Source organism: Hibiscus syriacus, unplaced genomic scaffold (assembly GCF_006381635.1).
Source record: "Hibiscus syriacus cultivar Baekdansim isolate YM2019G1 unplaced genomic scaffold, ASM638163v2 tig00110266_pilon, whole genome shotgun sequence".
Classification (NCBI taxonomy): Eukaryota; Viridiplantae; Streptophyta; class Magnoliopsida; order Malvales; family Malvaceae; genus Hibiscus; species Hibiscus syriacus.
In genome coordinates this window covers 213,751-241,041 of record NW_024062654.1, presented here as the reverse complement: position 1 = coordinate 241,041, position 27,291 = coordinate 213,751, and the positions used below count along the sequence as shown (strand labels likewise).

At 33.6% G+C, this 27,291-nt stretch overlaps 1 protein-coding gene across 2 annotated transcripts; it reads left to right on the top strand.

Annotated features, from left to right (window-relative positions):
- Positions 1 to 620: 620 nt before the first annotated feature.
- Positions 621 to 9,481, top strand: LOC120115599 (synaptotagmin-3-like). Of its 2 annotated transcripts, XM_039136261.1 has the most exons (12): positions 621 to 804; positions 6,857 to 6,954; positions 7,041 to 7,092; positions 7,168 to 7,291; positions 7,448 to 7,566; positions 7,651 to 7,752; positions 7,873 to 7,947; positions 8,046 to 8,122; positions 8,199 to 8,448; positions 8,550 to 8,924; positions 9,005 to 9,133; positions 9,210 to 9,478. In XM_039136261.1, the coding sequence occupies exons 1-12, from the start codon at positions 694 to 696 to the stop codon at positions 9,336 to 9,338; spliced, it is 1,641 nt and encodes a 546-aa protein (XP_038992192.1). In that variant the 5' UTR covers positions 621 to 693; the 3' UTR covers positions 9,339 to 9,478. The 2 variants fall into 2 exon arrangements, with proteins under 2 accessions (XP_038992192.1, XP_038992190.1); XM_039136259.1 differs by lacking the exons at positions 621 to 804; positions 6,857 to 6,954; positions 7,041 to 7,092 and having other exon boundaries at positions 7,201 to 7,291; positions 7,736 to 7,752; positions 9,210 to 9,481.
- The last annotated feature ends 17,810 nt before the right edge of the window (positions 9,482 to 27,291 follow it).

The window sequence follows — 27,291 nt, the reverse complement described above, 5'->3', positions numbered from 1 at the left end:
ATTATAAAAATATTAAAATTTTAAGTTTGAAAACTACCATGAATATCAAATTAAAGAAAATTTAACTGATGAAACTATAATTTTCCAATATAACAATCAAATTCTCAAATTAAATAAATATATACATATTAATTTTGTGTCTTAATTAAAATCACTTATGTTATCTTTCATAAATAAGTTATTACAAGATAATATTTATTCACTATTTTCTTAACCAATTGATAATGTATATACTTTGCAGATGTAATTTCTTCAGTTCAAAACATTTTTAAAAAATATTTTCTTTTATCACTGATAACTTAATATGTTCTATTAAGCAAACTTAAAATACAAGACAATCTTCAAATTGATTATGGTATCAGGACTAAAATTATAATTTAACCAAGTTATATTATTTGAAAATTATACCATATTTATATGGATCAAATTTGTATTTATTGTAGCTCACAAAAATTCAATTTTTCTGGCAAGAAAAGTAAGAGTTGTCCAACGTAAACATGTCTATGCTTTTGGCGGTTTTATTTAGAGTCTCAAAGACTCTCTTTGTCTTTGTTACGTTTCTGAACATACATTTTCCTTCTGGACGATAAATTCCACCAATTTTATTTATTTATTTATTCCATTTTCCTCAAAGCTAGCTCCACTTTCGTTCATGTTTCATTGGTTGAAAAAGATAATCTGAGGTGGGGAAAAATGGCATTTTTGAGCACTTTTCTGGGAATCATTGGCTTTGGGATTGGAACTTCTTTTGGACTGTTGGTTGGATTCTTTCTCTTCATTTACTCCAAGCCCAAACCTGTAAAGGTAAGTAATGAATTTATCTCACCCTCTAAAGTTTATTGTTTTCTGGGAATTTATTGATTATTTTCTTATTAGTCTTTGATCGGGAAAAAAACCTTTTTTTTTTTGGAGTTCTTAATCAAAGTTGAAATATTTTCCTTCGTTTTCTTTTTGTTCTTGTTAATATTAAATCTGGGCATTTGTTAGTTTCTCCATTTTCAGTTTCTTCTGTCATAGTTTAATGCTTTACTGGTTTTGGAGACAACAATTCGCCAGAGCTTCTTAGTATTTTGTATTAATGTTTTAGATTTCTATCAGGGGTTTAATTAGTGTCTGTTAACGGAATAAGCACTGTTATATAGCAGTAATGGTGTTGTCCGAAATCGTTATTGCACAAAGGTGATATCCATAATGAGGGTGATATTCATAATGATCGCAATAGTATCCACTATGCACACAATCTGTTGCGTAAGACGGCTATCGGTTAGAGTAAAATCGCAACTGATAATTTGAGAAAATAAAAATGAAGATAAAAAGATACACAAAATTTACGTGGAAAACCCCTAAATAAAATAGGGTAAAAAACCACGGGCAACGGTAGAAGAACTTCACTATGAGAAAATAGGAATTACAACTTCTCTCGATCTACCAAGGAGAAAACAATGATAATTCTCTCTTGATAAAAATGAGAAAACAACTCTCAAGAAACTCTCTAAATTCTCTCTAGTATTGGAAGAAAGCTATAATGCTTTGGGATGGTTTTGAAGCTAAATGAACTAGGGTATTTATAGTTGAAGCTTAAGGACTAATTTATAAATACCCAAAATTTTAGTGACTAGAGTTTGTAATTTGCCCATATAAAAAATCAACAATTTCTACACCTAATATTCGGTGCCTACAATTGTTGACAAAATTTTTTTTTTCTTCAAACCATGCACTTTCGGTGCATTGATTTTCAACAATCTCCCACTTGAAGATTTGATTGGAACAATCATATCTTCACACCATTCTTTCTACCATGTACCATCATGTTGCTTACGTCTCTGACAGGCTACAAGAGGATCGACACCAAGTAAATTTATCAGTATTGATCGCCTTCGTCATGAAATATGATATGTTGTCTTTGGTATGGATCTTCTACATATCTATCGTCCCTTCTTCCACCTTTTCACGAATGAAATGGCACTGAACTCGTATGTGCTTTGCCCTTGAATGAAATGCTAGATTCCTTGCTAGATGCAAGGCACTTTGACTATCACAAAACAGAGAGACATACTCTTGATTGTGCCCAAGCTCCTCCAATAGCATCTTCAACCAAATTAATTCTTTACTGGCTTGTGTAGCTGCTACATATTCTGCCTCTGTTGTGGACGTAGCCACAACTGACTGCAATTTTGAAACCCAGCTTACAGCTCCACCAGTAACTTTGAACACATATCCTGTAGTAGATTTGCTTTTATCCAAATCCCCTACATAGTCAGAATCTACATACCCATTGATTAATAAGTTTGATCCTCCGTAATATAATGTAACATTTGAGGTCTCTTTGATATATCTCAGGATCCTCTTCACAATATTCCAATGCTCTTTGCCTGGATTCGCCATGTACCGACTAACTATTCCTACTGCTTGTGCAATGTCTGGTCTTGTGCATATCATAACGAACATTAAACTTCCCACTGCTGATGCATACGGTACTCGAGACATCTCCATCCTCTCTTCTTCACTGCTAGGACTCATACTGGAGGATAATTTGAAGTTAATAGGAAGAGGGGTAGAAATTGGCTTACAATCTTGCATGTTGAATCTTGACAAGATCTTCTTCAAGTAATTCTTTTGTGAAAGCCAAATCTTCCTATTACTTCTGTCTCGGTGAATTTGCATCCCTAGAATCTTGTTTGCTGATCCCAAGTCCTTCATTTCAAATTCCCTAGCCAGTTGTGCCTTCAATTCTTTAATATGATTTTTGTTGGGTCTTGCAACCAACATATCATCTACATACAACAGCAATATAACAAAATCGTTATCACCAGACCTCTTGAAATAAGCACAAGGGTCTGCGTTAAGTCTGTTGTATCCAAGGCACATAATGAAGGAATCAAATCTCTTATACCAACACCTCGGCACCTGCTTTAGACCGTACAAAGGTTTGTTCAACCTGCAAACCAAGTTCTTCTTTTCTTTTTCTTCAAAACCTTCAGGCTGGAGGATGTAAATCTCTTCTTCAAGATTTCCATGAAGAAAAGCTGTTTTAACATCTAGCTTCTCTAGATGTAAGTTCAATGTAGCACACATTGCCAAAACTACTCGAACTGTTGTTAGTCGAACCACAGGAGAAAATATTTCATTGAAATCAATACCTTCTTTTTGAGCATATCCTTTGACCACCAGTCTTGCACGATACCTCTCAACTTGATCGTCACCATTTCGCTTGATTTTGAAGACTCATTTGTTACCAATTGGCTTCCTTCCTTGTGGTAGTGGCACAAGGTCCCATGTATTATTTTTATGAAGGGCTTCGATTTCTTCTTGCATCGCCATCATCCATAGTGAAGCATATGAGTTGTTTATTGCCTCCTGGTATGTTGATGGCTCACCATCCTCTGTTAAAAGACATTATGCAATATTACCTTCTATAACATAATCTGAGTGCCAATTGGGACGTCTTCTCACACGATCTGATTGACGAGTTGTTGGAGCTTCAGAATTCTCTGGTTCTTGTTCATTTTATGTTGGTTCTGCTTCAGAAGAATCTCCTTGTTCAACCTCTTTTTCCACATGTATCTGTGTAGTCTCTGACTTTTCAGTGCTATCATCGTCTTCTTTTCTTTGTAGCTTATCTTCTACAAAGATGACATCCCTGCTGATGATCACTTTACGGGCAGTGGGATCCCACAAGCGATACCCCTTGACTCCATCAGTATACCCCAAGAATTTGCATTTCTTAGATTTTGGATCCAGCTTTGAAATTTCTTGGGAGTTGTACATCATGTATACAATACTTCCAAATACATGGAGGTTTGAATAATCAGCTGGTTTACCAGTCCAAATCTCCATTGGTGTCTTCAGCTCTATTGCAGTTGATGGAGCTCGATTTACCAAATAACAGGCGGTATTGACTGCTTCTGCCCAGAATGATTTTTCTAGGCCTGCATCCCTCAACATTGCTCTTGTTCTTTTTAACAAGGTTCTGTTCATCCGCTCTGCCACTCCATTTTGTTGAGGAGTGTTTGCCACTGTGAACTGTCTTTTGATGCCTTTTTTCCTGCAAAAGTCATCAAATTCTTCACTTGTATATTCTCCTCCATTATCTGTTCTGAAACACTTGATCTTATTTCCAGAATCAATTTCCACTCGCGCTTTGAAGTTTTTGAAAGTTGAAAACACAGCTGACTTCTTCTTAATAGGGTACACCCAACATCTCCTAGAGTAGTCATCAATAAATGAGACAAAATATTTTGCTCCGCCTAGTGATGTAACTTGCTTGCCATACGTCAGAGTGAACCAATTCTAGAACACTTTTGCCTCTAGAAGTTGATGTGTTGAATTTCAACTGGTGCTGCTTACTTGTTATGCAAAGCTCACACAAAGGAAGTGATACCTTTGTTAAGCATGGAAGTAGCTTTTGCTCCACAAGGACTTTCATTCCTTGTTCTGGCATGTGTCCAAGTTTCTGATGCCATAGCATTGCAGAATCTGAACTACATGAGGCAACAGATGCTTCTGCTTCTAGCAAAGTATCTCCATTCAGCATGTACAAGTTTGATGCTATCTTTTCGCATTTCAGTACCACAAGCGCTCCACGGAACACCTTCATGATTCCTTTCCGTGTTTCAATCTTGCTTGCATTATTATCCAACAATCCGTAGGATAATAAATTTGTATTTAGGTCTTTCACGTTCCGCACATCTCGAACAACTTTAATTGTTCCATCATACATCTTCAATTTGATGGTTCCAACGCCAACGATCTCTAAGGCATGATCATTGCAACTATACACAGATCCTCCTAAGACAGGTTCATAATGATGGAACCATTCTCTTCTTGAGGTCATGTGATATGTTTCTCCCGAATCAATGAGCCATATATCTGCAAATCGTTTTCTTCCTTCCACGGTGGTTGATGCTTCACAGCATAGAGCATCTCCATCATCTGAAGTGTTTGCGGTATTGCCTTGTGGATTGGAGTTTTTATTTAGACTCCAACAATCCTTCTTCAAGTGACCCTTCTTTCCACAATTGTAACACTTTAAATTCTTCTTGCTCCTCGACTTCGATCTACCATATTTGTGACTGCTGCTTTGGCCACGTTCTGTTGATCTCCCTCTCATCGTTGTTAATGCTTCTGCTTGTTGCAGATTTACTTGTCTGTCTTCCTTGTTCTTACGCCAATTTTCTTCTTGTAGAACAGCAGCTGCAACGTCATCGAATACTAGACTGGTGACATTACTATTTGTCAAGTTGATGATGAGTTGATCATACGAATCCGGCAGACTTTGAAGTAGAAGTTCAGCACGTTCTTGTTCTCCTATTTTACAGCTTAAGGATGTAAGCTGAAAAAATAAAGTGTTCAGTGTATTTAAGTGCTCTGTCACTGAAGTAGATTCTGGCATACGGAGAGTGTACAATTTTCTCTTAAGGAAAATTTTATTGTGCAGCGATGTGGCCTCTTACAGTTTGGTGAGATGATCCCATATCTCCTTAGCTGTCTTTTTCTCCTCGATGCTTGACAATACTTCATCTGCTAATGCTAGATGAAAGTTTGCCATAGCATTCCCGTCCATTTCGATCCATTTGTTGTCATCTGTGAAATCCACCTGCCTTTCACTGATAGCTGCTAGACAACCGTCTTTCCTCAAGATGGCTTTCATCTTCAATTTCCACAATGAGAAATTTCTCCCATTGAATTTTTCAATATCAAATTTTGTTGTCATAGCTTCTTTTACGGATAGCTCACACTATTTCACTATCGTGAATAGTTTTCTGGAACCTTCAAAGAATGGGTAATACCTTCTTACTTTCTTATGTTGGAGGATCCACCTTTTGGTGGCAACCACAAAGACAATAAGCAGATATTATACACTCAAATCTGGCTCGGATACCTATTGTTGCGGAAGACGGCTATCGATAAAGAAAAATCGCAACTGATAATTTGAGAAAATAAAAATGAAGATAAAAAGAGACACAAAATTTACGTGGAAAACCCCTAAATAAAATAGGGTAAAAAACCACGGGCAACGGTAGAAGAACTTCACTATGAGAAAATAGGAATTACAACTTCTCTCGATCTACCAAGGAGAAAATAATGATAATTCTCTCTTGATAAAAAGGAGAAAACAACTCTCAAGAAACTCTTTAAATTCTCTCTAGTATTGGAAGAAAGCTAGAATGCTTTGGGATGGTTTTGAAGCTAAATGAGCTAGGGTATTTATAGTTGAAGCTTAAGGACTAATTTGTAAATACTCTAAATTTTAGTGACTAGAGTTTGTAATTTGCCCATATAAAAAATCAACAATTTCTACACCTAATATTCGGTGCCTACAATTGTTGACAAAATATTTTTTTTTTCTTCAAACCATGCACTTTTGGTGCATTGATTTTCAACACAATCGGCAATCGAAATTTAAATAGTTGGATTTCATTTGGGTTTTCATTGATGTCTTTAAAGATTTGGTGAATATGGTGTATTTTGCTATTTTCTGCAAAAACTTTTGCTTCATTGATTGCATTGCACTCATTTGTGTAGTTGAAGTTTTTGACATTATGTTAACGGTAGGGCTGAATTATTCAATGAGGCCTCTAGCTGTTCTGTTGCTATCATATAGCCCAAGCAGTTGAATAATTATCGACTTAAGATAGGAAGGAGTTTCTATATTTTCGGTATGGTTTTATGAGAGTTGAAGTACCTCGAAACGGAAAAGTCATGGCAGACGTGAAGCCCAATTCGCAACTAGAAAACAGAATTCCTTCTGTGATCGTTTTGTTTAATTTGCTCACTAGCATGTGTAGCATAAAGTGATGCTTTTTCCTGCTAATTTATGCCTGTTTTATGCTCATATTTGGACCATGTGGTATAGGAACCAATTACTAGGTCACTTTACGAGCTAGATGCCGATGCTTTGCTTGATATTCTACCGGACATTCCGTTATGGGTAAAGTGTCCCGATTATGAGAGTAAGTATTTCGAACTTTAGAATTACTTGTATTGTTTTTACTCAAGGCTCAAGCTGCATATTGATGGTGATTGACTATAACAATACAGGTAGATTGGCTGAACAAGTTTGTCATCGATATGTGGCCGTTCCTCGATAAGGTTAGTTCCATGACGGAAAACAGTTTCAAGATTTTCAATTATGTTATAAACCAAGAGCTCTGTTTTAATCCACAGGCTATTTGTGATCAAATAAAAAGCATTACCGAACCGATGCTAGCCGAGTACGTCGGGGCATATCAAATAGAAGCCATTGAGTATGATAATCCAAGTCTGGGAACTATTCCTCCAGAAATTCATGGTAAGTTCCTTTTGCTATTAACTTTACTCGCTGTGACGAGATTTAATACCAAAGATAGCAGCAAACAACTATCTCTGTTACCAAACTCGAATGATTAAGCCGTAGTTCTTTATTCCCCCCCCCTCCCCCAATTTTATTGTAATTTACGATTTTCAGGTCTTAAAGTGTGTGAAACAAATGAGAAACAACTAGTCTTGGAACCAGCACTTCGATGGGTTGGCAATCCGAACATAGTTTTGGCAGTGAAGCTGTTGTCGTTCCGAATCACCGTTCAGGTCAGAAGAGTCTAAAGAAAGAATCGAAAGAAGAACGTATCTTGTTTCTGTTTTCTCCAAGAGTTTGATTACAATGCTTTGCAGTTGGTTGATTTACAAATATTTATGGCACCACGGATAACTTTGAAACCTCTTGTACCGACCTTACCATGTTTTGCAACCGTTGCAGTGTCACTCCTAGAGAAGGTTAGCAAAACTTTTTGAACACTTAAAACGATAAGATCGAAATGTCCGTTATATTAGCTTCTAAGTATAGATGAATGCTACAATCATTTTCCGGCGATGATATTTACTACCTGCCTGCAGCCTGATGTAGACTTCGGGATGAATATACTTGGAGGCGATATTATGGCTATACCCGGACTTTATCAGTTTGTCCAGGTACTGTACCAGTCATTTCAACACGAAAACGAATAGGGGCTTATGTACTTAGAACTCCGTCCATAGACGAGTCAGCTAACTGTTCTAGTTGCCTGCAGAAAACAATTAAACAGCAAGTCGCAAGCCTCAACATCTGGCCGAAAACATTAGAGATTCCAATTCTTGATCCTTCGACGTAAGTTTCTGTTACATAATATGTTAGTATCTACTCTTACATTTATGGCTGAGGTTTCAATTTGGTTCGTATATAGAGTTGCTGTAAAAAAGCCTGTCGGAATACTCCATGTAAACGTTGTACGGGCACAAAAGCTTTTAAAGAAGGATTTACTCGGAACGTCGGACCCTTATGTCAAGTTGAATCTTACTGGAGAGAGCCTGCCGTCGAAGAAAACAACCATCAAGAAGAGGAATTTGAATCCGGAATGGAACGAGAAGTTCAAGCTTATCGTGAAGGACCCCGAATCACAAGTTCTTCAGTTACAAGTCTTCGACTGGGACAAGGTATTTTTGGCTTTTAGTTTAATAGACAAAAGGTGTTTTTTATCTGAATAACAATTCAATTTTTGTTTTTTTTCTTCTTTGTATGCATCGTTATTTTACAGGTCAGTAATCATGATTGGCTTGGCGTGCAGTTCGTCCCCTTGAAACATCTTATGCCCTACGAGACGAAGGAATTTAAACTCGACTTACTGAAACACTCAGATAGTTATGATCCTCAAGATAAGAAGGAAAGAGGGAAAATCGTGTTCGAGGTGGCATATGCTCCGTTTAGAGAAGACAGCGTTAAATTAGACGGGATGCAAGATGGACAGTGGAGAAAGGAAACCGGATTCGACAGGCGATATTCCGAAAACCAAGTCTATAGCGGAGCAGGTCTGCTTTCAGTTCTGGTTCAAGGTGCCGAGGACGTCGAGGGTGAACGCCACAACAACCCTTATGCCATGGTTTTTTTCAGAGGAGAAACAAAAAAGACGAAGGTAAGCATCTCGCAGTAGCACCAGTTTCCGTTCGAACATCAACTTCTTTTCTCAGCTTAGCGTTCTTCGGTTGTTTTCAGATGATCAAGGGAACCCGGGATCCCATCTGGAACGAAGAGTTCCACTTCATGCTCGAGGAGCCTCCTATAAACGAGAAGATCCACATCGAAGTCGTGAGCAAGCGAACAGGTTTTAGTTTCCGATCAAAGGTAAAGCATGCGACCATCTCTGATTCTCGCTGCATCATTACATCCTTAATGTTTTCTTGAATCATATTCTACGTAGGAACATCTGGGAAACGTCGATATCAATCTCACTGACGTGGTCCATAACGGACGGATCAACCAGAAATACCACCTGATCGATTCGAAGAATGGAATGATACATGTCGCCATAAAATGGACGACGGCTTGAGGAACAGGAAGGGGATTATAACAGGTCTAAATTGGTGTTGCAATAACAAATCAAAGATTTGAGGATACAATGGATCAAACATATAGTGAGAAATATAGGAAGACAGATCACTCCAAAAATAAAAACAGTGAGAAATGTAAATAATCCCGCTTAAAATTTTCAGTGCCACTACAATTTTTTCGATATTTGTATGGTTGTGTTCCATTAAAGCACAACACATATTTTCACCTCACTAATATAAAAAGGGTATAAATTCTATGACGTGTCAATTAAACCTGTTACTAAACCAAGTTAAAAAAGATACAATTTGATCGCATTTTATCTTTTTAACACATATGTATGGTCATACATATTTCTAACACATTCGCGTGCGTTTTATCTTTTTAGAGAAAATTTATAAAAATTTATTTGAAATGATTTTTGTATGTTTTGTTTTATATAATATTTTCTAAAATTATATATTGATCGGAATAATATTTAGAATTAATCTTCTGTGATATAATAACTATAACAGCTGTTAAAATTTAAAGGTTGATGGATGGTTTTCTATAGAATTAACCTAGACATTTTGGAGTTAGGTTTAAACCTTCAATGTAGCAGACAACAATTTAATTATCGATTTTATATTAGCTATTATAGTTGTTATACGTCAAGACAAATTTATTTCTAAAACAGTATTTTTTTTCACGATACATTTTTTTATTTGATTTTATTATTGTCTAGTCAATATTAATGATTTTATTTCGATGTTTCGAATTTTCAGATAATAACTATAATAATTTAATTCAAGTTTACGTTATACTTAATTTTATGCTTTGAATTGAAGTTGTCTCTCTTAATGTAACAATTTTAGCTCAAAAGACTCACATGTAAGAGAAACATAGCTTTCAATCGTCTTCGTGTTCGCAGCTGAGTGTAACGGTGGTGGCGCCATTTTTACCATGAATGTCCACGTTACCGTCCAGAATAAAACACCTGCATCCACGTGGCGCCATCACATATTGTTGTCTATTTCTCTCCACGTGACACCATGTCATGGGATCTTGACAAATTTGAAGGCATTAATTACTTTTTTCCATTTCATAACCTAAATTTAATTCTACTACGCATAAATAACTGTAAGTGTTAATTACTTTATATAACTTTTTGAATATAAAATTATAATAAGAATTATATTTGGTACAGTTTGAATAACTATAATTATAATTAATCATTACAATAAACTATCATGGATAAAATTTAGACATGTTCAAAGGTCGGGTGAGTTGCTCATCCAAACCCAAAGTTTTACTTGAAAATTAAGATGGTTTGAGTAAAAAAATGAGTCATACACAAATTTCAATATAAAAGACTCAAACCCAACTCATATTTTTGCATTTATAATATATGTTATATTATTTTATAGGTAAAATAATTTATATCTTAGGCATGAATTAAGTTACCCCAATGGTTAAAGTAATAATTGTTATTCCTAGAGGTGTTAATCTCAAGCATTAGAGACCGTGTGGAATTTGAGTATTCGTTGTCAAATAATAGAGACTCTTTAAAACAAATACTAACACCTTTAAACACCCTATATTAATAAAAATAATTTATATCTCATTAAAAATAAATCAATAATAATATATAGTATTATCATAAAAAATAATGGTCATTGATAACTGATAAATGATCTCTTGTTTAATTAATCTTAATTGAAAAATGAAGACATGTGTTTAATATTTTCAATTCAATTTATTCGGTTTACAATGCATAAAATGAGTTTATGTTTATTTCTTTTAGAATATAAATTATTTAATTACTACTTTCAAAAGAATAATATGAGCGGACTTGAAACGAATGTGAGTCCAACTTGACAACATTCCATCGTGATGTTAAACAGCTGCAACACCTATAAGTGGAACCACATTTTGCAGGAGCCCTTAAAGAAAAGCATTATAGCTGACAATATTCTTCTTGTTCATCTTTGCAAATGCACATATGAGTAATATTATGAGTAATCAATAAAAATAAATATTGTACGTGATCTATAAGATTTTTTAATAATTATAATTAAATCTTTAAAATGTGTGAAATTGTAATGTAGATCCTTTGATGTTCTGATTTGTGTCCAGACCCTCATGTGTGACGTGTGTGTTAACTTAGTGTCGAAATGGTTTTTTTCGAAAAGGGAAAGGGGGTCTCGTTTTGAAATAATTTTTTGAATGGCTTGTTAGTGAAAAAATGTGGTTCGAAGAGTCGCCACCAATATTTGATTAGGATGTGATTGTGCACCCAAAAAAAGTATTTGTCATTTTAATAAAATGTTAATTTAATTAAAACAACAAACTTGTGGTCTGCGTTACCAAAATTCAAGTTCGGGAGTCGGTTACGTGTGAAGAAGGATTAGTACCCTCACAACGTCCTAAATCGGTACCTAGTCGATTAATTAATTGTCTTTGCAATAAAATTTACAAGTTCGAGTCTAATTTAATTTAAGATTCCCTAAAAATAATATTCTTTGAAATTTTGGATGAAAGATAATAATATTTAACTATTTCCTATCGATAAGAATCGATCTCTCATACCTTGAAGCAATAGAGTCTTACTCCAATCGAAATAAATAAATATCAAAATTTCATTATAAAGGTCACTATTAATTCAAAATAACAACCCCAAAATAATTTTAAGAGTGAAAAACGATAATATTTAATTATTTCCAATCGAGAATAAATGACCTTTCGTGCATTAAAACAGTCATTTATTATCCCAATCGAAATAAATAAATATTACTATTTCGTCTTAAAATTCAATATCGATTCAAGTGAAAACGATAATATGTAATTATTTCCAATCGAGAATAAATGACCTCTCATGCCTTAAAACAGTCATTTATTACTCCGACTAAAATGAAAAGATATTACTATTTTCAATATTGATTCGAATGTTTTTATTTTGAAAACCTATCGGGAAAACACATGCAAAAATGATGCAAATTAAAAGCATAACAAACAAGTAATTAATTATTTACTTTACCAATATTTAATGAGAATAAGGATGTTCAATTATTTAAATATCTCGAGACGAGACCTTAGATTCGATCTAACAATATTTTCTCGATGAATTTAATTAAAAGAACATGATCTTTTTCTCGATCCCTAAATTTTAAAATGAATTCAATTTAATTTTTCTAGATGAATTCAATAATAGGGTGGAGATGGGCGGCTGTAGAGGCTCGATCTGGACCGTCGAATGGGTCCAGATCCGATGGATGAGATGAATGGCGACGACGGCTAGGGTTTAAAGACCCTAACATATTAGGGTTAGATTAGAGGCCCGATTGGATCTGTTGTAATTGGGTCCTGAGGTGGTTACTTGTTTGATGTAACTTGGGGCGCAATTAGTTTGTAATTGTAATTTGGACATGAAACATAAAATAAAAATTTAATTAATAATACTAATATAATAATAACGGGATGAAAACCACTATCGACACTTAGTTCTTAAATGGATGTTTTATGATTGTTTAATTTATTGATAATTCAGTTTAGTTCTAATTCAAGTAAATAAGTGTCAATATATTATAATAGTGTATTGATATCATGTATTAATAAGTGTTTTTATTCATTTCGAGCCTTTTGGTATCGATATTAAAATAGGAGTATTGATATCGTAAATAATTAGGGAATATTTCATATCTTATGCCTTTATTTGGTATCGTTATCATTATAGTAAAAGCGGTACCAATTAGGTGTATTGATGTCGTGAATATCATATACTTTTCGCATTTGTTGTCTTTCTAATTCACATCTATTTAATTATACAAAAATTCAAGTTGTATATATCACGTTATCACATGTTTAAACAAAATAAATTACATCAAATTACTTAACAAAACATAATGGAGAGGCCAAATCAGCAAATAAGTTATAGTACATGGACTTTATGTAGAATACGACCAAAGAAAATTAAGGTCTTAACTCGAAGTCACATGACAATCAACCCAACCTCACGTGCTTTTTTCACCCCGTTCGCTGTTATGGGCTCCACCAGGCAAAACCGTGAATCTCTGTCTTGCCACGCTGGCAAAAAGGGAGAAGAAGAGAACAACGTGCGAAATGGGTCCCACAATCAACGTGGACTGTGTTTTCTAACTTTGACTTACTTGCACGCACGATGCACATGACCGCACCATCACGAAACCCCGTTTCCCGTTTATTCCGCTGAGTAACGCCACGTCGTTGTTGGCTTCAATTTACCAGTATTAAAAGTATAGGAAGGTTAACCTGTCCTTTTTCCTTCATCAACTCCATGTGTATGTGACAACTAATTCCTAATTGGAAAATAATTGTTGTTTTCTTCAGTAAACTCAGTGTTACATTCGCGTAAATTATTTTACCTTAAATAAAGCTTATGTTTATATCTATAATATGATATAATTATACTATACAAGTATAATATAAAATTTGATACGATAAAATAATAATATTAATATAATATGAAAATAGTAGATGAGATGATTATAAGGTAGTATTTGAATTTTAAAATCTAAAATCATATTTTTTTAATAATATGGGATGATTACAAGATAATATTTGTTTGACTTTTTTAGTCTATTGATAATGCACTCATACGATGTAAATACAATAGTTCGAACCCAAACTCTCAAGAGAGAACAATATTATTTTATATCACTGAAATCAATTAATGTATTCAAATATTTTATATAATGATATAAGTGGTATACAGTTAATATGTCCACTCTCTCTTTATAACAAAAAAAAAATATATATATATATACATCTATATTAATTCATTGAAAAAATAAAACTATATTTTCGTTTTAGGTTGTTGACTTGTAAATTTGAATTAAATAATTAATTAATTTTATTTTTAAAATACTTTTAAAAGGTCTAATTGAGGTGGACAAATCAGTGAGTCTAAATTTAGTGGTCCATGTCTAAGGTGATTTGTTACCAGTGTGTTGGGTAATATTTAGAAATTATTACGAAGTGATTTTAGATTATATATATATTGTCTAGAGTAGCTTGTAATTGAAAATTATGAAACAATATTTAATCAATGAATAAATGCATGGGCATCCATTTATGGGCACAATGTCATGTGCATTTTCCCATTTGTTTTAGACGCAATGCCCATATTCTTTGACCTAAAAAATTGCAAAATCAAAGAGTACTTCCCTACAATATACCCTTGTCCTGTAATACCCCAAAAATTTAGACAATGATCAAAATGAAAATTTGGAAAGTTTAATGGTCAAAGTAGAAAATTGAGAAAGAGTTTGGGGAATTAAGTGTTAATTTCCTAAAAAGAATTTTATACCATAAATAGATGGTTTACTCTTGAGAGTGGAGTTTTATAGAAATCATATTTTTGGATTTAAAATTTTAGTAAAGAAAAATTAAAAACGGTTAAAGTCCGATAAGGAATCGGTAATTCGGATCGAATTAGAATTTTACAAAAATTGGAAGGATGTTATAAAATTGTTGGAAACATTATTTTAATATTTTGGATAAGAGAAATTTGGTTTGGAAATGTGCAATTTTTCAAATTTAACCGAAACAGTGGAATTTAGTTACTAAAACGTAATTTTTGAAAATTCAAGGGGAATTTCCGAAATGAAAGTCAAACTAATTCATATTTGACTTTGTAATATGATAAGGATCAGATGGTTTGGTTTTATGGTGAATATGAAGATTCATTAAGGGTGATTTGCTCTTATCTCAAGTGAATGAATATTTTATTCATTTAAAGTTAGATTAAATGTAAATTAAGATGAAATGTACCTAACATTTCATTTCACATGCTCATCTTCTTCCCCAACCAGAAGTGGTTTTCTCCTAAGGAAAGAGAAAGCTTCAATTCAATTTCAAGCAATTTCCTTAGGATTTTGAGTATGCTGAAAATAGAAAATTGTTATATGCGAAAAACGCTATCATTTGGTACCAATATTGTATGATAATATTGTTAGCTCGTCTTGAGTTGATGAAGGGGATGTTGATTTCTTGTGTTTTATGGGTTATGAAGAGTTAAGTGATTTTAAAGATTTGTTTGTAAGAATTGATGAACCTGAGGATGAGGTTAAAGAAAACCGTTTATATTTTGAAATTAGCAGTGGGTTTGAAAATTCACCAGAAATTATATAAAAATAATTTAGGTTATTTTTATATGTTTGTGTTCATATATTGATCTAGTTTTTTTTAAACGAACGTGGATCAATTTAAAGGTGTATACAAAAATATATGCATTTTTAACCGAGGAAATGTCAGAAAATTGGGCAGCAGAATTCTGCACAAAACATATTATGTTGGTCAACTTTGAAAATTCACCATAAATTATACATAATGAATTAGAATGAGTTCTGTATATGGATAGATTTGTATTTGAGTCTAGTTTTCAACGGAAGAAACGGAATTGAATTACAGTGTGTATATCAATACAAAATACCAATTCTTTAAAGGTAGTGTGAATTGCATGAATATGGAAAATTGATGGGTTGTTGTGCAAGTGTTGTATAATTGATGTACTGTGCTGGAAATTGTTGTTTGGGAATTGAAATGAGTGTTAGATGTGAAATATGATTATTTTGGAAGTTTAAAAATATTAGTGATTTAAGTACAATAATTTCATAGTTGGGGTACTTAAATGTGATTATACTTTTGTAAAAGCCTTTTAATGGTAATAATTTCAATAATGGAATTATTGGTATTAAGAATCTAAGTGATAAAATGGTGAAGGGCCATTTTGTGTAAATTGGAAAAGTAGGTTCCAATGTTAAAAGGAATTAATAAGTGTTAAAATATTTGGTGGAAATGAGTTTGAAGTATATTATGGAGTGGTTATGGGATGTATTTATGTTAGTACAATACTAACATATGTAATCGTTATGAATTTGTGATTTATACAGATCATAGTTGATTTGCGATTGAAGCAAGTCAAGTATAAAAAGGGTTTATTGTGGACAATAGTGAGACACATATTTTTTAAAGATATAAAGTGTCAAGTGTTGGTAAAATAGACTGCAAAACCACACCGTTAGCACTGACAGGAAAGATAAACAGTAATTGAAAAAGAACATAATGGTAAACCGTGTCGTGGTATAACCACTGCCTTAGAAACGAATTCTCCCCGATGTGTGTAATCACTGCAGTAGGCGGACCGTCTCCCGAGGTTAACAAGGTCGCTCCGAATTTCGTACACCCGAAATCGGAGTGGACTGCCGGTGGTATTGCTCTTCTTATCGGAAAGCACAGAAAGAATAATTGCATAAAACACTTTGAGAGTGAATTATGAATGTTGAGAGTGAGTTGAGAAGCTGAATATATCCCTCTATTTATAGGCTAGAAATAGGGTTAAAATCGTCCATAAAATTTCAGGATTAAATCTCTTCTTTTGTAACAGCTGAAACGTCTAGATGAACCTGACTCAAAGATAGTCCAGGTTCATTGCATCATTATTCAGCTGTTATAACTCCCGAAATTATATCATGTGACCCATGGAATTAAATCAAATAACTCTTGTAACTCCTGATATTAATAGCTTGTCCCCTCTGTACAAAGCTGGAAATCAGTCCAGATACATCTTAACATTTTTTGATTTAATTTAGGAAAAGCTGTTTAATTTCTTATAACTCTCATAAACCAGCTGTTATCATTTGAATTTAAACAGTCCTCAGCAGCCTATAAATATCAGTTGAAATCTTTCACATTTTTCCATTTGTTTCTTTCAAAGAGAAATTCCTCAAGAATTTTCTCTAAAAATATAGTATCTGCGTGGACGTGTCGAAGACAAGTATTACCACGACCACGACTACGAGCCGAGCCATGCCGAGACGAGACAGACGGCGACGGCGGCGGTGCGCGAGAGTCCCCCTTGTTCTCTTTCACTCAACAAGGAAGTGGGAATTCCAAACCATAAATACCCATTCCCAATAGTGTTTCCAATACTATGTGGGATTGAGCATTACCATCATTCCCCCACTAATGCGAAAGAATTCTTCTGAAACTCGAAAACAAACTTTCCAGAAGAGAAATAGCGAGATTAGTTGCTAAGCACTAGTGAATGTATCTGGAACTAGTACATAGTGATGATGAGCAATCCTTCTCTTAGATAAGTGAAACTAGTCTGGAACTTTCTAAGATGAGGGTAAACTCATAATACACAACTAACCCCTTCATCCACCTGAGTCATCGATGTGTAAGATATATATATACAAAAGTATATATTTGGCCATCTTACCTCAGGATTCTAGTAAGTGTGCTAGAAAAATGGCCCAACATTTTTCATAGAAGGCGGCTAACCCTTCTCACTTACATAGGTTATTTCATCAAGTTTAACTCGATATAAACCACCCTTAACAGGGATATGAAATAATTAAGAGCTTTTATAAAAGCTCAACCTCACAAAGGGTATGATGACTTTCTTCAAGTTCATTATAAATGAACCACCCAAACTCTGGTCTAAGAAGTCATTAAGAATAAATATTCAACCTCATTTATTGGTAAATTAAATAAGTCATTCTCACTAGAACCATCCAAATACTTGGATTTGAATTTATTAAGAGTTTAACAAACTCAACCTTTCTGTCGGTAAGTTCATCATTTCCTACCCACTCACTATGGGTTATGAACTTATTAAGAATAGATATTCAGCCAAAATCGGTAAATTCATCAAGTCTTTCTCACTAAGACCACCCAAAGCATGGGCTATGAATTTATTAAGAGCAATTAAGCTCATCCTGGGCATGCACATTATTCATCATAGGGATAGGCAGTAGGAATATGCACTATGAGTCTTTCTATGGTTTCGTTTGACCTCATGAAACTTAGATAACTAAGTTGGGTATCCACCATGAATTCCTTAACCAATGGGCTTTAGACCCATCCCCCTCGACGAATCTAGGACCAGCTTCCGACTTAACCCTTTGGTAAGCGGATCTGCTAGGTTCCTTTCCGACTTCACATACTCTAAAGAGAGCACTCCATTATTTATTAAGTGTCTAACTGATTCATGTCTTATGCGAATGTGTTTTTTCTTACCATTGTAAGCTTGGTTCTTAGCCACACATATCGCATCTTGTGAATCACACAATAATGAAACCGAATGAGTCGATCTTCCCCACAACGGAATATCTGCTAACAAGCTTATGAACCACTCGGCTTATTGCCCAGCTAAGTCAAGAGCTATAAACTCTAACTCCATGGTAGAACGAGCAATACAAGTCTGCTTTGATGATTTCCACGAGATTGTTGCTCCACCCAAAGTAAAAACATACCCGCTCGTAGAGCTTACCTCATCATTATCAGAAACCCAGTTGCCATCACAATATCCTTCTAGTACCGCAGGAAAGCCAACGAACTCAAGTTTCCAATCCAAAGTACCCTTAAGATACTTCAGTAAGCGTTTAAGAGCAATCCAGTGTTCACCACTCGGATTATGAGTATATCTACTCAGTCTACTCACATCATAAGTAATACCAGGCCGAGTATAGTTCATTAAGAACATTAAGCTTCCGATTAATTTAGCATATTCAGTTTGGGAAACGCTACTTCCTTTATTCTTAACAAGATGTATGCTAGGGTCATAATGAGTTCAAACAGGGACGACATCAAAACTGTCAAATTTCTTTAGCACTTTCTCTATATAATGTGATTGACTTAAAGAAAATCCCTTTTCAGTTTTGGTAACTCTGACTCCTAAGATTACATCAACTTCTCCCAAATCTGTCATCTCAAACTTAGTGGACAAGAAACTCTTAACTTTGTTAATGGACTCGATGTTAGAACTGAAATCAACATGTCATCAACATACAGGCTTATGATGACACATTCAATGTCAAACATCTTCGAATACACACAAGCATCCGAACCATTCACAACAAAACCAAAACTAAGAATAGTTTTATGGAATTTCTCATACTACTGTTTAAGAGCCTGCTTAAGTCCATAAAGTGACTTTTTAAGTCTACAGACTTTTCCTTCCATACCAGGTGCTTCAAAACCTAGTGGTTACTCCATGTAAATCTCTTCATCTAGATCCCTATTCAAGAAAGCATTATTAACATCCATTTGATGTACCTGCAACTTATGAATAGAGGCTAGCGCAAATAATGCACGAATCGTTGAGATTTTCGTAACGGGAGAGTATGTATCAAAGTAGTCTAAACCAAACCTTTGAGTAAACCCTTTGACGACTAACCTTGCCTTGTACCGCTAAATCGAACCATCTGGCCTTAATTTCTTCCGAAAGACCCATTTGTTGGAGATTGGTTTGAATCCCTTAGGCAAGTCAACTAATTCCCAAGTATGATTAGACATTATCGATTCTTGTTCATCATTAACAGTGCTTTTCCAAAAACTAGCATCGATAGATCTTATAGCTTCTTCAAAAGTTTTAGGATCCTCATCTAACAGAAAAATTTGAGCTATAGGATCTGAAATGGAGTCTAAATCATTTATCTTAGAAATAAAAGAAGTAATAAAGTCTGGTCCAAAAGAGGTTTCAACTCTTTATCTTTTACTTGTTCTAAGCTCAAAAACAATTTGTTCAGAAGACCTAACAGGATTACTAGAAGAAGTTGATGGAATATATTCTATTTGTGTTTCAATATTTATTCTCGGTTCCTTTAAAGGAAAAGTATGTTCAAAGAAAACAGCATCCCTTGACTCATAAATAGAATAATCTTGTAAAAGTATGAATCTGTATGCAACACTATTCGTAGCATACCCTATAAACACTGCATCAACGATTTTAAGTTCGATGGTGGATTTCTTAAAGTCTGGCAAACCCACTTTAGCCAGACACCCCCATACTTTCAGGTATTGTAAATTAGGAGCGTATCCTTTTCACAATTCATATGGGGTATAATCTAATTTCTTATGAGGAACTCGGTTCAAGATATGAGTTGACAATAGAATGGCTTCCCCCACATGTTATCAAATAACCCTGAACTTATTAGTAAAGAATTCATCATCTCTTTTAAAGTTTTATTTTTCCTTTCGGCTATACCATTCTGTTGAGGAAAATAGGGGGCTGAAGTTTCATGAATTATGTCATTCTTTTCACAAATATCTTTTAAGAAATTAGATCCATATTCACCACCTCTATCAGATCTAACCCGTTTGATTCTCCTATCTAACTGATTTTCAACTTCTGCCTTATAAATAAGAAAGACGTCTTCAGCTTCATCTTTAGTCCTTAAGATAAACTTTTGTATATCTTGAATAATCATCTACAAAAGTTATGTAGTAGTGTTTTCCTCCTTTACTTTCAGTGTTTCTAAAATCTACTAGATCAGTATGAATAAGTTCTAACAATTCAGTCTTTCTATTAGAAACAATTTTAAAGTGATGTCGAGTATGCTTAGCTTCTACACAAATCTCACATTTGTTAAAGCTAGTTGTGTCTAGTTTAGGCAGAACATTCATATTTATTAATTTCTTTAAAGAATGAATATTCATGTGTCCTAATCTAGCATGCCACATATCAATGGATTCAACAATATAAGCAGAAGTGGTAGCTTTATTTTCATTAAATTGAGTTTCTATGACAAATAAACCATTACTTAAAAACCCTTTCCCAATATAATCACCATTTCGGGAAAGTACAAGTTTATCTGCCTCAAAAACTAACTTAATGCATGCCTTTGCCTTTGCCTAGCACTTCAGAGCTGCTAGAGTTCCCCATGTATACACGTTCACCTTCGTTCCCATCCTCGAATTCGGTGAAAAACTCATTCCTTGCGTAGAAATGCTTTGAAGCGCCAGTGTCAACAACCCATTCCGAACTGTTTTCCACCAGATTGACTTCTGAGACCACCGTAGAAATGATCTCATCATCTTCTTCTACAACGTGTATCTGTGGCTTGTTGTCATTCTGGCGGTCTGAGCGATGTTGGCATTGGTAAGCTTTGTGGCCGGGTAAACCGCAGACATAACAGTTGAGCGTCTTTCCTTCAGGTTTGGCCTTTCATGACTTTTTGAAGTTGGTAGCTTTCTGAGGTTTCATCTTCTTGTCTTGATTCCCACGTTTCATGATCTTCTTAAATTTAGACTCAACCAGGTTAGCTCTAAAAGATAAATTACTCATAGAATTAGTAAGCTTATCTTTTAAATGGTTGGCTTCTTCAATCTTCATATGGCCCACGAGCTCTTCAAGCAAAATTTCTCTCTTCTTATGCTTAAGAGAGTTGCGGTAGTCGGACCAGGACTTGGGCAGCTTCTCAATGAGAACAATGGCTTGCAGCACCTCGCACATTTACATCCCTTCGGCGATGATGTCAACGACTAGGTTCTCATAGTCATGGACTTGATCCATTATCGTCTTGTCGTCTGTCATCTGGAATTTGATCCATTCACCGACAACGTACTTTTGATGCCCGCATCGTCCGCACCATACTTCTTCTCGAGAGTGTCCCATATTACCTTGGCACTCCTTTCTCTAAGGAACATATCAAATAACTTATTTGACATGTGACTGAGCAGATGTCCTCGCACCATTTTATTGTCTTTATCGTACTTCTCGTAGGTAGCAAGAGTGGCGGTGACAGTTGCTAAGGCATCGTCATTAAGGACCGCATCCGTATCATTACTGACAGCAGGGGTTGGCGGCATGGTAGGCGGTTGCTTGAGCAGCACGTATTCAAGATCAAGTTGCTCAAAGAAAATCAGGATTTGATGGGACCACCTTCTATAATTCTTTCCATCAAGTGCATCGAGCTTGAAAAGATCGGGAATAAGCTTGCTCAAAGGTGTTGACATGATTGCAGTATATCGAAATCGTTTCTAAATTGTTGGTAAAATAGACTGCAAAACCACACCGTTAGCACTAACAGAAAAGATAAACAGTAATTGAAAAAGAACATAATGGTAAACCGTTTCGTGGTATAACCATTGTCTTAGAAACGAATTCGCCCCGATGTGTGTAATCGCTGCAGTAGGCGAACCATCTCCCGAGGTTAACACGGTCGCTCCGAATTCCGTATACCCGAAATCGGAGTGGACTGCCGGTGGTATTGCTCTTATTATCGGAAAACACATAAAGAATAATTGCAGAAAACACTTTGAGAGTGAATTTTGAATGTTGAGAGTGAGTTGAGAAGCTGAATATAACCCTCTATTTATAGGCTAAAAATAGGGTTAAAATCGTCCATAAAATTTCAGGATTAAATCTCTTCTTTTGTAACAGCTGAAACGTCTAGATGAACCTGACTCAAAAATAGTCCAGGTTCATTGCATCATTATTCAGCTGTTATAACTCCCGAAATTATATCATGTAACCCCTAGAATTAAATCAAATAACTCATGTAACTCTTGATATTAACAGCTTGTCCCCTCTGTACAAAGCTGGAAATCAGTCCAGATACATCTTAACGTTTTTTTATTTAATTTAGGAAAAGCTATTTAATTTCTGATAACTCTCATAAACCAGGTGTTATCATTTGAATTTAAACAGTCCTCAGCAGCCTATAAATATCAGTTGAAATCTTTCATATTTTTCCATTTGTTTCTTTCAAAGAGAAATTCCTTAAGAATTTTCTCTAAAAAGATAGTATCCGCGCGGACGTGTCGAAGACACGTATTACCACGACCACGAGCCAAACCGAGCCGTGCCGTGCCGAGCGGCGACGGCGGCGGTGCGTGAGAGTCCCCCTATTCTCTTTCACTCAATAAGGAAGTGGGAATTCCAAACCATAAATACTCATTCCCAATAGTGTTTCCAATACTATGTGGGATTGAGCATTACCAACATCAAGTTGGGTGCAATACATGCATGAAATTATACATAGATGTTTTATGCATCATTAGAAAGACTTGCGATAAGTCGACCTTGTTTATATCAGCATGATATATGTCATTTTTATAACTTTGATATGACATTGAAATATCACGGTATGAAATTAAAATGCATTGATAATAAAATATGTGATATTTTACCATGAATGTTTTGTGGTATGAACTGTCCAATGTTAAATATTAATAATATACTTTGCCATGGATGAATCGAATAAAATAGACTATATGCCCAAGTAAGTCATTGAGTGACAGGGTATAGTTGGCATGCCATATAGTATAGCAGCTGCAGGTTTATATTAGCATTATAGTGTGTAAGGACACTAAGTGCAGGTTTATGTCCGGATTAGCACTATAGTGTAAGCTTAGTGTAGGTGGTGGGCACGACCTTATGTGTATTGTCCGGATTAGCACTATGGCGTAAGCTTAGTGTAGGTTTAGCACTACGATGCAGGTATATTACTCGAATACCCAGGGTCCTCAGGGTTGTTTATTGGGCTATTGTCTATTGTTTATGGCTATTGTCTATGGTATATGGTTATGGAATAAATGACAAGAGTATTGGTAAAATAAGCTTACGTGCTTATGGAATAAATGGTAAGTATATTGGTACAAATAAGCTTACGAGCTTATGGAACAAATGGTAAGTATATTGATAAAATAAGCTTACTAGCTTATGGAATAATGGTAAGTATTTTGGTAAAATAACCTTACGAGCTTATGGGATAAATGGTAAGAGATTTTATATTATTTTAATCATGGAAAAATATTGGATATGTTGGTAACATGATTTTATGGCATTTTGAATTTGACATTGAAATTCATGCATAAATTGTATTGCATTGTTTATTGTTTTAATTGTCTCACTAAGTATATACTTAGCGTGTGATGATTTTCACGTGTAGGTAAAAAGTAGTAGTATAATAAAGAGTTCGGAATGACATCAAGCATCGAGGAGTATATTTCAATATCAGTAAGACATCCTATGATGGAATTTGATTTAGATAGTGGCATGTAATTAATTATGTTCTATTTGTTTTGCTGAACAAATTTGGAAACAAAATGGTAACTTTATAGTGATGAAAGGTTAAATTTTTATGAATTTATAAGTATTTTTTCGAAAGTTACTGTAGGGGTACCGATTCCCCTGCTACATGAACCGATTCCCCCACTGTACACTGTTACTGTTCATTATTCATAAAAAAATCTTTTGTTTTAATTTTTTTTATATTAACAAAATTCATATGATATGATATTTTTATAATATCAGTTACCATTTCAATTAAATAAAGTTTAAATCGCTTTTTGAACTGAAAATGGTTTTAGAAATTCGGGTGACATCTATAATATGTATATGTATAATTATACGAGTTATGAGTGTTACATGTCCCCTTAGAAAAATTATTATTTTTAGTTGTGTCCCCTAAAATAGAGTTTATTTATGGTGAGATTCAAAATTTATATGTCAGATATCATTCTCTAAAGTGTATATAAATTAATTAAGTAAAATATAATTTTTTTATTTGATCCTATAACAAGAAATTTGAATTTAACTAGTTATTGTAAAATGTGGAATTTATTTTGTTTTCTTTTCCAATTAGGTATATCATATATGCATAAAATACAACACTTTTTTACCAATTATCATAAGGTATTTGTTGAAGGGGAAAAAAGCAAATATGATGGACATAACGCCTTTCTTCGTCTTATCTTTAAAGGGAAGAAATGATATGCTTATCCTATGTTTTTATGTGAATGCAATATCCACATTTAATTGTATTAAAATGTGTGTCACAAACACATTACAAATTTAGAATTAATTGTGCAACTTGTTGATTTATACGAAAAACACCCTTCAAATACAAAATTGATAATCAAAATAATTATGAAACTAGGTTAATATCTTAATGGAATGTTCTGATTTTGTAAACAAAATTAAACTATTATATTATATTATATTATATTATATTATATAGTATATCTTTAATCACCTAGACTATTCAGAAAAAATAAACTTTAAAATCTATCGACAATTCAAAAGAATAAGAGATTGAAATTACATATGGCTTAATGTCTAGATTTAAATTTTGATCAGGCCGTATTCACGATCTATTTTACTAAATTTATATGGATTTTAACCTTAATTTTGCTTTTTAAACAAGGGGAGAAGTCTTTTACAAGAAAGTGATCCCAAGAGTGCAACTCAAGTTATATTTTTTTTAAATGTAAAATGAAACTAAATTGCTTTTTCCTAAATATTTTAGTAGAATTTTCAGGAACAAAAGGAAAGAGTGAGTATTTTAGAAGGGTTTGATGCAAAAGAGTACAATTCAAGTTAGTTAAAAGAGAGTGGAAGGAGACATGGAGTGACTGAGGTTCATCATTTCTGTACTCACTAAAGTCCCCCAATTATTCTTTCGTTTATTATTCAGTCCATTTTATTATTATTTTTTCGATTATAATTGATAGTTAGGGAAAGGGGACCCAAACTAATTATTCAAAAACAATTACTCAAATTTAAATCCTTTTCAGAAAAAATATTTTTCTATCATTAAGATCATTTAATAAATCCGACTGCGATGATAGTTTCCTTTTAAAATTTTGGCAAGTATTTAAATTTTATTTTAATGCTTCAAGTCGAATTATGAAAATTATTTAGACCTTTTAAAGAAGATATATAATGATAGTAATAAGTTTTTTTCCCATCACATTCCAAAATTTAATGGTCAATATCACTAAGAAAAAAATGTACCATGAAACCAAAAATGTGGGATATTTGAAAATAACTCATTCATATATAAAATAAGTGTAAATAAATTAATGATTGGTCTAATTTTATAGATAAAAATGAACATGTCAACATGTTTTAAGTAGTCAAAAATTTTGAAGACATCGAGTCTATTTCAACTCTCTTTTATTTCATAAATCCATGAAATAAATTTATTGTAATTCAATATAAATTACATTAAATTGAAATAAATTCAATTTTTTAATAAAATTGAATTCTATATTATCTCTTCAACCATTTTTATATTTATTGTAAGGGTCACTAAACATATCAACATAATGTATTAAAATTTATGTTATTAATTAAGCTAACTATTGATTATAAAAAATAGAAAATTAAGATGAAATGTTAAATTATTCAAATAAAATTATAAGATTAAATGTTGATGTTTTAAGTAGAGTAAAATAAATTAAGTTGATCGCTTCTATAACTAACATCTATGATATTTAATTTAAATTATTCAATTAATAAACTTAATATTGATAATTATATAAAATATCTAATATTAGATAGAATTTAAATTAAAAGTTATTTATTTTAGTAAAAATAACAATAAAATATTTAATTATTTTATTTTTAAAATTTTTGCCCATATATAAAACACGCGTTAAGGTTTTATTTGACAAAAGCTGTTTTTTAAAGTGAAACGGGTGGCGAATCTAATTCAGAACAAAGCCCACGCGCAGTTTCTTACTGCCACATCAATACACCCAATGAAACAATGCCAGGCCAATAAAATTCGATGAGTGTGTCTCCACGTTCCAATAAGTCGAGTTACTCGTTTTTTTCCCTTCTCTTTCGACATTTACTAAAATTTAGGGAGTTAAAAAAGGAAAGGTAATTAAATTAAATCTTATTTTTTTCACATTTATTTGATGATAATAAAATCCAAAATCTACATATTAATTTTGGGAAAATTTTATTTAAGAAGCAAAACTTTATTGAAGATTTAAACTTTATATATAATAATTTATTTAGGGATGGGCATGAGACTCGAACTCGACGGCTTTCGACCCGACTCGATTGGGTCGGTTTTTAAAAAAAATTGGGTTCGAGTCGGAGCTGGTTTAGGGTTAAAAATATCCTACCCGATCCGACTCGAGTACTTAATGTATTATTTTAGTTATTTTTATAAGTTTTTAGTTTCTCTTTGTAATCCCTACTCGTCGATCCTGCATTTCTGCTCAAGATTTTTACCCTAATTCTTTTTCTCACAAATTCTTACTCATTTCATGCTCGAGATTAAATTTTACAAATTTCAATTCATTCTCAAGTACCTAGTAATCGATTCTTTTTCTAGAATCAATACCCAGTAAAAAAACCTCAATCTTTTTCTAAAGTCGATATCCAGTAATCAACAACAAGTCAATCAAAG

Excerpts from the sequence above, each read along its gene's own strand:
- LOC120115599 (XM_039136261.1), top strand. The coding sequence starts at position 694 with ATGGCATTTTTGAGCACTTTTCTGGGAATCATTGGCTTTGGGATTGGA. Across the intron at positions 7,093-7,167 it reads TGTGGCCGTTCCTCGATAAG|GCTATTTGTGATCAAATAAA; the intron begins GTTAGTTCCATG and ends TTTAATCCACAG. Across the intron at positions 7,567-7,650 it reads CGTTCCGAATCACCGTTCAG|TTGGTTGATTTACAAATATT; the intron begins GTCAGAAGAGTC and ends AATGCTTTGCAG.